At 40.9% G+C, this 12,563-nt stretch overlaps 1 protein-coding gene across 1 annotated transcript in view; it reads left to right on the forward strand.

Annotated features, from left to right (window-relative positions):
• The window catches only part of SLC35F1 (solute carrier family 35 member F1), a 374,430-nt gene that overhangs the window by 217,404 nt on the left and 144,463 nt on the right, over positions 1–12,563 (forward strand). Inside the window, exon 2 of the mRNA XM_023650977.2 lies at positions 5,159–5,334. Within this exon, the coding sequence (XP_023506745.1) occupies positions 5,159–5,334 (176 nt within the window). The remainder of the gene's footprint in view (positions 1–5,158; positions 5,335–12,563) is intronic.

Consider the following 12,563-nt stretch of genomic DNA (forward strand, 5'->3'; position numbering starts at 1 on the left):
GTATCATAGTCTCCTCTCCACTTCTGCTACTAAAATTATGGGAACTATGTACCTTACGTTAGAATGCATCTGGTGTGCTATTCTATACACTACATGAATAACCAACAGCTCCCTGTGCAAAATTCCACCCGGAACCATATATAGCATCATTTTTGCAAGATAGCACCTTAGCAGGCTTGTTCAGAAATGCACCAGAAAATAGCTTATTAATCTCCGTGTCTAACTTGCAGATGGAATACAGTAAAAATGAAGTTGTTTTCGTCTTTCAGAGCTAGTAGTTTTTCAAGATGTGATAAGCAGCTGTCTTCCAAATCTTCTAAGACTTCGTTCTTTTCATTTGTAGATAATTGTTCACTTGGAACTTTGTTCGTTCATTCATTCTGTATTTATTGAACATCTATTTCCTTTCCATCCAGCAGTCCACAAGGCAGCAGGAACACACAAATGAATAGAATACACTTCCTTTTTTTCAGGAGCTCATGAGTACGCAGTATGTTGAGTATGGGTGGAGATGGGAGCATAAGCTTGAGGATAGTTAACTCAGCCTTGGGGAGCAGAGAGTGGCCAAGGGGAGGCTTTCTGGAGAAGATGATGCCTTAAGATTATGAGGAGTTAGGTGGAGAGATCATAGATCTACTGTGATGTCACCTATGGAAAAAAAATAGTTCAGAGGGATAAGGTGTCATTAAATAAACTGAAAAGATCCTAAAACAGAGAGGGTGGTAGGGAGAACATTTTGTGAAGCAGATCGCCAAAAGGATCTGTCCTGTGCTAAAAGAGAACAGAAGAGAATTTGACGAGAGGAAGAGGGCAGGGCAGGGCGGGATAGGGGAGTGTTAGCAGAGTGTCAACATCTAGGTTTATTTATATTTTTATTTAGTTAGTTATTTATTTTGCTTTGGTGACTGTAGTAACTCAGCTCAGACGTGCAGACTGCAGCAGCTACAGTATCTAGCTCCCTACAGTTGAGAAAGGACTCATGAGCTAATCTGATAAAAGGTCCCTTCCACGCCTTCCTGTTTTACAAGTCATGTTTATCAGCATGACAGATAAAATCATGAATTGCGTTTTCTATCAAATCATACCAGTAACAGCTGAATGACATGGCCACTAATTAAAAGCAGAAATTGAATGCAGCAGATCTGCTGTTTTGTTTGGCTAAAGAAACAAGAATAGGCTTGTGGTGACCTCTTCCTGAAAGGCACACATGACAGATATCTTGGTGGAAGACTTTTCATCAGTCAATCTGGCTGGATTTTTTGTCTTCACCTTCCCCAGAATATTTCTGGAAATGCCACGTAGGTTTCTAGCACTGTGCTCTGTGCCCTCTGTGAGGGCAGAGTATTTTTTTGGCGGCATAATGATATAACATAGTAATTAGGAAATTGGGATTTGGAATCATATAACCTAGTTTCTATCTAAAATCTCCCCTTTCCTAGCCCTGTGACCTTGGACTTGTTGCTTAACCTCTATACGCATCAGTTTACTTATCTATGAAGTGGAACATAATAATATCTGCCTTATAAAGTTATTGTGAGGATTAAATAGGACAGTATGTATAAGTCTGAGTCCAGGACTTGGCACATAGTAAGAACTTATTAAATGTGAGTTGTTATTGTTATTTCATCTTAACTAGCTCCATTTTGTAGTAACTTATTTGGGAACTAACCTCCAAAATCTTGGTTTAGCAGCTCCTCAGTGACAAGGACTGTGTCTTATTCATCTTTGAATATATAGTGTCTGGCAAGTAGAAAGCAGTTTTATAGTATATTGACACACATACATCAGAAGGACTAAAATTTTATTCTCTTATGTAAGTACTGTCGTTTTTTGTGGCTTGATTTTGTTCAGAATGTTGCCATGGTTGTAATTTAAGCAGCTGTAGGAATTACTATGTCACAGCAGTTGTTTCAACCTTCTTTTCCCAAGGAGACACTCTCCATAAACAGCATTCTCCTATGGACATACTCAGTGTCAGGAGCAACTCTGGTATCTTTAGCTGTAACTCTCTCTATTTCTCTTCCACTTAAGGATGTAAGTTATTATGCAAATTATCGAGTGACCCAATGAGAGTATAATCATGAATCCACTCTAAATTAATTTTAAGTCATTTTAAATATGTTTAACTATCATTGCTGTTATTATATGGTGATAAGATCAAACTTCTTCAAAGTCAGCACTTTTATTTCTCGCCACTTGCTGTCCACTTTGTCACCACTAACTATCCCCTCTGTGAAGTTGTCTGTTCCTTCGGTTTCCCTGACACCAGTATTGCTCTGGTACTCTCCACTCAGCCAAAACTGGTCTTTCAAAGGCAGGTAGTGACTACAAATCATCTCCCATTGATCCTCATCTTCCCTCCCCTCTAAGCAACATTCAATATTACAACTATGCCTTTCATGAAGGTCTCTGTGCCCTTGGTTTCCAAGGGACCAAGAACTATCCTGGTTCTCCCTTCAGCCTCTAACCACTTCTGTCTTCAATGATGTGCCTCTTCTTTCTCCCCTAACCCCAATTTAGGGGTGCCCCAAGGACTTTCCCCAGGCCCTCTTACTCTCTCTCTTCTTCTTCCTTCCTTGGTAGTATCCATTTCCAGTACTTTAGCCATCACTCTTGTGTGTGTAACTTCCATGTTTATCTCCTGGTTGACCTCCCTCTACAACTCTGATCCCGTGATTCCAGTGTTGCTGGATCGTTTGGGAGTTCATCTGGCAACCTAAATTCAAAATACAAAAAATATTTATATTTCCACTAGAACGAACTCCTTATCATGATTTTCTTTAGTGAATGTGATACTTCTCTTAGACTGGCTTAAAAACCATCGAGTTAATTCTGGTTCTTCTCTTTACCTCTGCCTTTCTTTTTTTTCTATCACTCTTTCACTTCAACAAAACTGTTTATTGTTGCCTGGGCCTACCTCTGCACTGTCTTTGAATCTCTGCATTTTCTACTTTCTCTGATTGGTATTGCCCAGCTGTAGATGCAATGAAGAACATTGTACAAAATTCACAGTCTGGCAGTGGGGAAAGGTATAAAAGCAGTAATTATAATACAACAATACAGAAGTAAAGGAGATGCATCCCAGGGAAGAGAGGGCCGGGGAGACTTCTCAAAGGGAGTGACATAAAAGCTAAGTCTTGAGAGACAAAAAGGAGTCAGAGTGACAAAAGCAGGATGAACATTCTGGAAATAATAATATGCTCAAAGGAATGCAGGCAAAGAAGACCATGACTGATTGTGAAGTGCAAGTAGCTCTGGAAGGATGGAGCTCTGGCTTCATGGAAGAATAAAATGGTAGAAGTAGGAAGTAAACCTCCAGAAGGAGAAGGAATGGAGGGAGGGCGTGTAGGGCCCTGTTTCAGTTACCCGTTGCTGCCTAACAAACCACTGCAAACTTCACACCCTAAAGCAACCACTGCCCCTGGTTATTTCACACAATTCTCCAAGTGGGCAGCAATCTCTGGGGATGGTCCATTTCCACTCCATGTGGCACAGGCTGGCACAGCTTCTCTGGGACAGGAGGTTCCAGGACCCTCACTCGTCTCATGCTTCAGCTGGGGTGGCGGTAGCTGGTTGGGTCTCTTTCTCTTTCCAGGTGGTCTCTCAGCGTTCATTAGTCTAATTAGTACTTTACATGTAAGCTGTATCCTAAGAGGGCGAAAAATGGAAGCTGTAGAGCTGCGTAAAGCTTAGGCTCAGGAGTCACATGACATCACTTCCCTTACATTCTGTTGGTCAAAGCAAGTCCCAAGACCAGCTCATCTTCCAGAAAAGGAAAAAAAGACCCCACCTCCCTTTGGGAAGAGCAGCCTGAATGTAGCAGGATGGGAGGAGATGTTGGCAGCCATCTTTGTATGTGGTCTACCACATGCCTTATAAATCACTGTATTCTATAGGGTACCACTGTTGAGTTTTAAGCAGTGGACTTATACGTTTAAAAATATCTCTTTGACTCCTTATAAAGATTGGATTCAGGGGTTGGGGGCCAGTACCTGGACACCAGCAACCAATGAGAAGCTTATATCAATATGTTACAGGTTAACCTCAGGGACCCACATGCCTTGCCACAATTTTTCCTCCTCATGGAAGCAAATGGAGTGAACAAAGGGCAACAAATGCCTTTTTTTTTTAAAGCGAGCTAGCACCAAGGTATCTGCCTGGAACTTTGTGCCCCCTCCAGAGATGGACTCACATCTGTCATGGGGGAGGAAATATGTAACACTGCAAATCCTCTGCCTAATGATTTTTTGTTTAGAAATAGTACCCCTTGCTTATTTTATATTGCAGTTTCTATAACTAAACCAGGAAAGTCAGAGGAGACTTTTGGGGAGGGCAGAAGCCTACTTTATATTTCCAGAGGCTCTTACAGAGGCTCTACAGAGAGCACGCAGGTATATGTGTCCATAAAACCCAAGCAAAATGAACCCCTTGACCTTTGCCTCTAGTCCCGACTACAGAAGCCGACAGGGGAAGTGCCTAGGGAAAAGCCACAGAAAATATTTACAGAGTTTGAAATGTTTTATTAGGCCACCTCACTCACTGAATTTCCTTATAGTTTTAGTCGTAAATTGAGCAGGGGACAGCTAATACTAGCATTTACTAATGCTTCCTTGAGCAAACAGAGATCCGAAATCCGGGAATGGAGAGGAGATGGTCCTTCTGGGTTTTCAGGGGTTTGTACAGCCCCTTCACCTACGAGATTTCTGTTTATAAAGAGAAGAGTCTTCCTTTATCGGTACAAGAGCCAGAGGATAAGGTTGGAATGTGGTCCCTCTTGGTCAGCGTTCAAGTGCTTGGTCAGGTTTCTGAAAGCTTAGTTAATGCATCTGGACAGTGGGCATCTGGATGATGTTAATCTCCCTGCAGGCTCCGGAGTGCAGTGGCTAGAAGCCAGAATCATTTGGTCTCAAATCCCCGTTTTGCCACTTCCTAGTTATGTGGCTGCAAGCAAATTCCCTAACCCCTCCAAGCTCTGGTTTCTTCCTATGTAAAACTTCAGTAATAGTTGTGCCTGCCTCGTGGGATTGCCGTGATGGATTAAAAGAAATACTAGCTATTGCACTTAGCCCAGTGAATGTCACAAGTGCTCAATAAATTTTAACTGTTATTGTTTTAATGGACTTCCTGCTGATCTTTGTTTTGTTTCTCTATTTCCCAGGGAGATGTTAATCTCTGTGGCTCTGGGCCAGGTGTTATCCCTCCTTATTTGTGGAATTGGCTTGACCAGCAAGTACCTGTCAGAAGATTTCCATGCCAATACACCAGTCTTCCAGAGTTTCCTCAATTACATCCTTCTCTTCTTGGTCTATACCACCACCCTAGCGGTCAGACAAGGTAAGCATGCAAAAACACCAGGAATATAGCCTGGTTTCTCTTTTCCAAATGTCTAGAAGAATGATGAGCCATGACCAGATTAACTTTTTTCACTTACGGCATCATCAGACAATTCAAAACCCCAAATCTCTCTTTTCCATTTTGCGGTAATACAGCAAACACAATGAATGAATAAATCACAAAGAAGCATACATTGTGTGAATTCAGCAGGAAGTAGGAAGTGCGTGTATAGGCAGAAATGTACAACTGCTTGCTATCTGAATTCCTGTTAACATTCCTGGTACCCCTAGTGAATCTCAATTGAGCACTTCCCTGGAACCTGGAACAGGCCCGATGCAGCTGTCCTAAATAATGCCAGCCCTGGGAAATCCAACAGAATTACAGGCAAATATGTGTTCTTTGGGAAAGTATCACGAGAAAGATAAAAATAGTAAACACAACTTTTGTAATAACAAAGGGGAAAAAAAAGAAAAGAAAACCACCACAAAAGGTCAGGTGAGGTGTTCTGTCTAAGCTTAAAATAACTGAAGCAATAAAACAAGTCCTCCAAGAGTCAATGCCAGAAAAAAGGGGCAATTGCAGTGTAAATCCTTGGGGTGTATCTCTGGAGAGTATGTTTCAGAACCTTATCGTTATACCACTGACTCTGATGGAAGCACCTTTATCTATGGCCCAGAAATAGCCAACCATTTTCCCCCAAGCATAGCTGTTACCTGTAAATATGCATTGAAAAATAATCTTGAATAGATTTGAAGAAAATTATACACCTTAATAAAAAATAAGGATACATATATAGCTGTATACGTCAATCTTAATAGTCATACTTTTTTGAAACTTTTATAAGGACTGTTTCTCAGTATTTAGTTTTCACTTTATTTGGATTGCTGTCTAGAATAATATTGCTTAATTATAATGATTTGGCCAGTACTAGGTTTCATCTTAGAGGGAGAATAAAATGAACAAGTTGAGGCTGAATTCCAGTTTAACTTTGGATTTGTTTCAAGTATTGAAGAAACTAATTCCATTTACTTCCCCAAAATTGATGTTATCAGCATTGTTTTTTTAAATTTAACATCAGGAGATATGATTAATTTAAGAATAAAATTTCAACTAAAATCTCAAGCTCCAGAGGTTATAAATATTGTCTCAGCTATATTTCCTCAGTGTGATTTGCAAGCTGATGATTTTGAATGATATAAATTCGATGTCTAACAGTTATACCTGCTATTTTACCATTAATGCCTCACTCCAGGAAAGGACTCCAGAAAGTTGGGATATTGGAGAGGTATATCATTAGAAATCCACTTATGAGACACTGTTAACATGAGGGATGTGTACTTTGGTTGTATGAAGAGCAGAGAGCTCTGTAGTTGGACTTAAAACTCACTTGAGGAAAGCTTGAACCATAGCTTAGAATTCTTGTAGAATTATTTAGCCCAGTACAAGGAGTATAATTAAGAATAGTAAGATTAAATTAAGAATAGTTTTCAATACTCTAATATTACCAAATAAAAAAAATTCTCGTGAAACTTGGGCATTTATCTTTTCTAGTGATTTTTAGAACCAAACAGTCTAGACCACAAATGGTGACTGGCAGCTAGTCTTTGGGTTCTTGTCCATCTTACTTTCTGGGAGTCCAGAGATCTAACAAAAACCTGCTTCAGGAAAAAAATAAGATCAAGCCATTCTAAGAAACAGACAGAAAAATTTCACAGATACAGGTAGAGGTGAAAAGCCTAGAGAACGAAACTTAGAAAAAGACCCAAAGTTAATAATCATACCTACTACTAAGCATTTATAATGTACTAGCCATTATATATGTGAATTATCTCTTTTATTCCTTCAATCCAAGGAAATAGATATTATTATCCAAAATTTTATATGTGAGAAAACCAAAGCTCTGCCAGTGTAGGAACTTGTTCCAGGCCGTAGAACTAGGAAGTGTGGAGGCCCATCCTAGTCCAGAAAGTGTCCTCCTGGCTCACCCTGCCTCCCTTTGACCATGGGGAGGCAGAAACGGGGAAAGGAGACAATTTTTAACAAAAGGAGGGATTTTTTTTTTCTTGAGTTTCAAAACCCTGAATAAGAAACTAACCCCGAGTGCAAGGTCTAGCGAGACACAGCAATGGAGTCAGGAGGATGTGTTTGTAGATGGTGCCAGGAGCGGGTGGGGAGGGTGGGCAGGGCAGAGACACAGTTGGAAAGAAGCCAAGGACTAGGAGCAGCAAGGACCTTGAAGGATCTTTAGAGAGAAGACTGAAGAGGGCCTGAGGAAATTCTGTCCATCCCAGTCAGTGAGGGAGAGAATCCATGTATAAAACGCCCTATCTGGAGATGTTTGCCATTGCCTCAGATTATCTCTAAATTTGCTGGTGTGTCTTTATTTGGGAGTTTATTCAGAATGTTTGTTTGTTTTACACTTCATCTTTAGATGTTTTGATAAGCTGGCATTAAGCTAACATCTGGAAATCAACATAGTAATTACATTAATTTTGTATAGGCTGATTCAGTAGTATGTTCTAGAGACGTAATAATCTCTTTCCTCATGCACCTCAAGGTTGGAGAGGGAATGATCAACAGAGCAAAGGGGAGAAGAGGTTGGAAAGTCTGGTATGCGCGAGGGAGGTGCCCTCTGCCCCAACGTCTCCTCCTTTCCCTACGCTCTCTGACCACTCTCCCCAAAGGACTGCAAGTTAGGGCTAAGCAACATGCTGTCATCTCAATTCTCCCAGCACAGACATCGCTGACCCTGCAGGGCCACCATATTGTTTTGATGCCACTGTATACCAAGAAGTTAGACTCAGGAATATATTTTTAAACAAATCTTTCTTCATAATTTGTTGTTGTTGTTGTTGTTGTTGTTGAGGAAGATTGGCCCTGAGCTAACATTTATTGCCAATCCTCCTCTTCTTTTTGCCTGAGGAAGATTTCTCCTGAGCTAACATCTGTGTCAGTCTTCCTCTACCTTGTATGTGGGTTGCCACCACAGCATGGCCGCTGACGAATGGTGTGGGTCAACGCTGGGAACCAAACCTGGGCCACCAAAGCAGAGCACACCAAACTTAACCACTAGGCCATGGGGCCAGCCCCATTTTCTTCATAATTTTAATCATACAACTTCTAAAAATGTATGATTGTCATGTGGAAACACAATGTGAAAAATGCAAGAAGGCTTTCAAGAGCGTTAAGAGTAATATTATTACAAAAGCCTTCTAAAATTTGACTTCAAAATTAAACTGAATTCTCTTTATCAAATTTGCATTGGACCAACGATCAAAGACTCTGAAGCAACAGGTTACAAAGTTCCACTATAACTCCAGTTCAAACTGGAGTTTTTAACTTGTCTCTGATTATTAATTGCTTCCTTCAAAAATTTGAGTACATTCCTTCCTAAAAATTTTGTATCTTGGGGCCAGCCCAATGGCGCAGCGGTTAAGTTCGCACATTCCACTTCTTGGTGGCTCGGCGTTCACCGGTTCCAATCTGGGGTGCGGAAGTGGCACCGCTTGGCAAAAACCATGCTGTGGTAGGCATCCCACGTATAGAGTAGAGGAAGATGGGCATGGATGTTAGCTCAGGGCCAGTCTTCCTCGGCAAAAAGGGGAGAATTGGCAGTAGTTAGCTCAGGGATAATCCTCCTCAAAAAAAAAAAATTTCTGTCTTGTTGAACAAGTTTTAAATCTAGCCCTCTCTTGGATTGCAGCTAGATTTTCTTCCAGATGGTTCTGAAATTCAAAAACTTCTTGCTGTTCATAACAACTTTGTAGAAAAAAATGTACTTCAAAAAAGTAGTTCCATCTACATTGTATCAAGTTTGAGAATTTAGGTAAAATTTAGAAAGCTATTACTTCAATAGGTTCATTGTAACCACTTTTGAGAAGCTATTCAGGCAGTTAACCTGTACCCATGAAGTAATGACTGAAATCCACACTCATGCTGTCTGTACAAAGCAGGGCTTCAGGAGTTGTAAAGAAAAATTCAGTCTTCCTCCTGTGTGCATTTCTTTTACTCTAACATTACTACCACACTTACAACACTTCTGACACCAGATGTAGGGTGGGCGGGGTATTCCCGCACCACACAATTCTGCGACACGAGCTGGATGTCCTACAATTTAACTCAGTTCTGACACTGTCTACTTGGAGATGGTATCAGACACCACAGATTAAGGTCTCAGTCCCACAAGTCCAGCCCCCTCAGTTCAGATGTCAATCGCATGTCCAGGTTGTCACCTGTGCTTCTGACATATCAGCTACAGATCAGAGATTCCCACAGCCTCCTCCTCAGGTTTGATTAATTTGCTAGAGCAGCTCACAGGACTCAGGAAAACAGGTTACTTACTGTTTACCAGCTAATTATAAAAGGATATGATAAAGGATATAGATGAACATCCAGATGGAAGAGATGCATAAGGCAATGTGTGTGGGAAGGGGCGTGGAGCTTCCATGCTCTCTCTGGGCACACCACTCTCTCAGCACCTACGTGTGTTCACCAACCCTAAGGCTCTTCAAACCCTATATCTTTGGGATTTTTATGGAGGCTTCATCAGGTAGGCATGATGGATCATTAACTCCATTTCCAGCCCCTCTCCCCACTCTGGCGAATGGGGAGGTGGGGCTGAAAATTTCAAGCTTCTAATCATGGCTTGGACTTTCTAGTGACCAACCCCCATCCAGGAACCCACCAAGAGTTACCTCTTTAGAACAAAAGACAGGCTGGGGTCCAACTGAAGACCACCCCTTTCTTGCATTTGTGATGTGGACGTAAGAAATATGACAGGATTTTAAAAAGAAAGGTGAAAATAGGATATATTTCCTATCAAGAAAAAAATACGTCATCAAACTTTTTGCCCGTAAGTTTCTCTTATCAATTATTATGAGAATTCTGCGCTTCCCAAAACTATTTTCAGCATTTCTTAAATGATAGATACCCATGGTTCCTCTTTTGGCAATTTTTAACATCTGGGTGTACATAAACCACAAATTTTTTTTTTAACAGTTTTTTTTTTTTAAAGATTTTATTTTTTCCTTTTTCTCCCCAAAGCCCCCCAATACATAGTTGTATATTTCTCATTGTGGGTTCTTCTAGTTGTGGTATGTGGGACGCTGCCTCAGCGTGGTTTGATGAGCAGTGCCATGTCCGCGCCCAGGATTCGAACCAACGAAACACTGGGCCTCCTGCAGCGGAGCACGCGAACTTAACCACTCGGCCATGGGGCCAGCCCCCAAAATTCTTAAGCACTCAATAATTTCCTCCCCCTTTTCTTCTCCTGCTAGTTTTTCTCAGTACTTGTCTCTCTAATTCCTTTTTATTTTCCCATCAACAATTTACTCAGTGATGGAGGAAGCAAGGCTTGTGGGGCAAAGGCAGGATGCTGAGGGTAAAAAGAAAATACCTTCCTTCTTGTTTTCGTTCTCATGTCATGGTGGTGGAAAAAATGGGTATCAATAATGAAAGCATAAATAGAATCAGAACTGTATTCTTCTTTTTATATACAGACCCTGGAAAGGAAGGAAAATGTTGCCACCATTGCACATCCTTAGATATGTTCCTGGTGACTGATTCTACAAGTTTTGCTTTTCACTGAAAGATATTTTTATAAGCTCTTCAATTTTTTTTTTTTTTGATGAGGAAGATTCACTCTGAGCTAACATTTGTTGCCAATCTTTCTCTCTCTCTCTCCCTTTTTTTTTTTTTTTTGCTTGAGGAAGATTAGCCCTGAGCTAACTTCTGTGCCGATCTTCCTCTATTTTGTATGTGGGTCACTGCCACAACATGGCTTGATGAGTGGTGTAGGTCCATGCCTGAGATCTGAACCCACGAACCTAGGCCGCCAAAGCAGAGCATGCCAGACTTAACCACTGAGCCACAGAGCTGACCCCTAAGCTCTTCCAATTTTGAATAAAAGACAAGCTTCTGGCTAAGAGCAATTTGATGAGTATTGCATATATTTGGCTTCCAGCAAATTCTGGAAACATAGACAATAAAGTATTTATTCAATCATTTATTATTTCTTCGTGTGAGTGTGAACATGAAACAGGCTTCTAATAGTACTAACAGAGCACTCATAAAAATATCACCATGTGTAATCCCTTTGATTTTTTCCAAAGAGAATACTGAAAAGTAAATGCATGCCTTACTCTTTATAAGAAATATTCTTATTTTGAACATGAAATTCCAGAAGACAGAAATCCTAGAGGCGTAGGTTCAAATTTCAGTTCTAAGTGGGGAGGCTGAAGAAATGAAGTCAGCTCAGGTGTTTCAAGTGCTTACCCTCTCCCAATCCCTTCTACCTACCATCTTCTTTTTCCCACCGGAGCACTCAAGTAGGGCAAGAGGAATGAGAGAAATATATGGAAATGACAGCCTTGTCTACACATAACAGCTGGATGCAACTCATGGCCCAATGGTCCAGTCCCACGTGAATGTTCTTCTCAGAATTTGTTCCCAAAAAGTATTCCTGCTTTTGGTGGTGGCTGAGGAAGCTTTAATCAGAAGATAACTGTTGCCTCTTCCAGCACAAGACAGCCTTCATATTTGTTCACTGCAGAAACACTACACTTCTTACACACAATTACATAGCCTAAATTCTCAGTTACCAATGTTGCGAGATTAAAAATATCTATGTAATTAGAAGGGATGCTGGACTTCAAATGAAATAACATAGACCTCTCAGAGAGCCACAACAAGGTCTTAGAAATTTCGGTATCTGACATTTCACAGTATGTCAGACCCTAGAGTCGCCTGAAGCCCTCACCTCCCCAGTTCTGTTGGTACTGCTCTGCCTCTGTGAATCTTCACCCCTTGCCTTTCTTGGAATTTTCTTTGACGCTTACCACAAGAAGTCAAAAACCCAGGCCAGAGCAGTGAAAAGAGTTCAAGCACGATCCAGGATTTTCTCAGAGCAGAAGCCCAAGTTCTGCTCACACACAGCTCAGTTTCCAATTCTCTGGATAACCTTGACTAAATCACTGAGGAGAAGGGACCGATAGTAAGTTGGCAGAGTAAGAAAGCACTTGGCAAATGTAAATACTGAATTATAACTCCCTTGGGAGTCGTGGGGGAGATAATACTGTCCCTTACCTAAGTATGGTGAGGTAATATTCATTGGAGCCTCTTAAAAAGTCTCCATTGAGGGAAATTGTTTGGCAAACCTCCATTCCTATTCCTTGTCAGGTTGCATTTATTTTTACTTCTTAGGTATGATTGGAGAGTTTTAGCCTCCGTAT

This window comes from Equus caballus, chromosome 10, assembly GCF_041296265.1.
Source record: "Equus caballus isolate H_3958 breed thoroughbred chromosome 10, TB-T2T, whole genome shotgun sequence".
Classification (NCBI taxonomy): domain Eukaryota; kingdom Metazoa; phylum Chordata; class Mammalia; order Perissodactyla; family Equidae; genus Equus; species Equus caballus.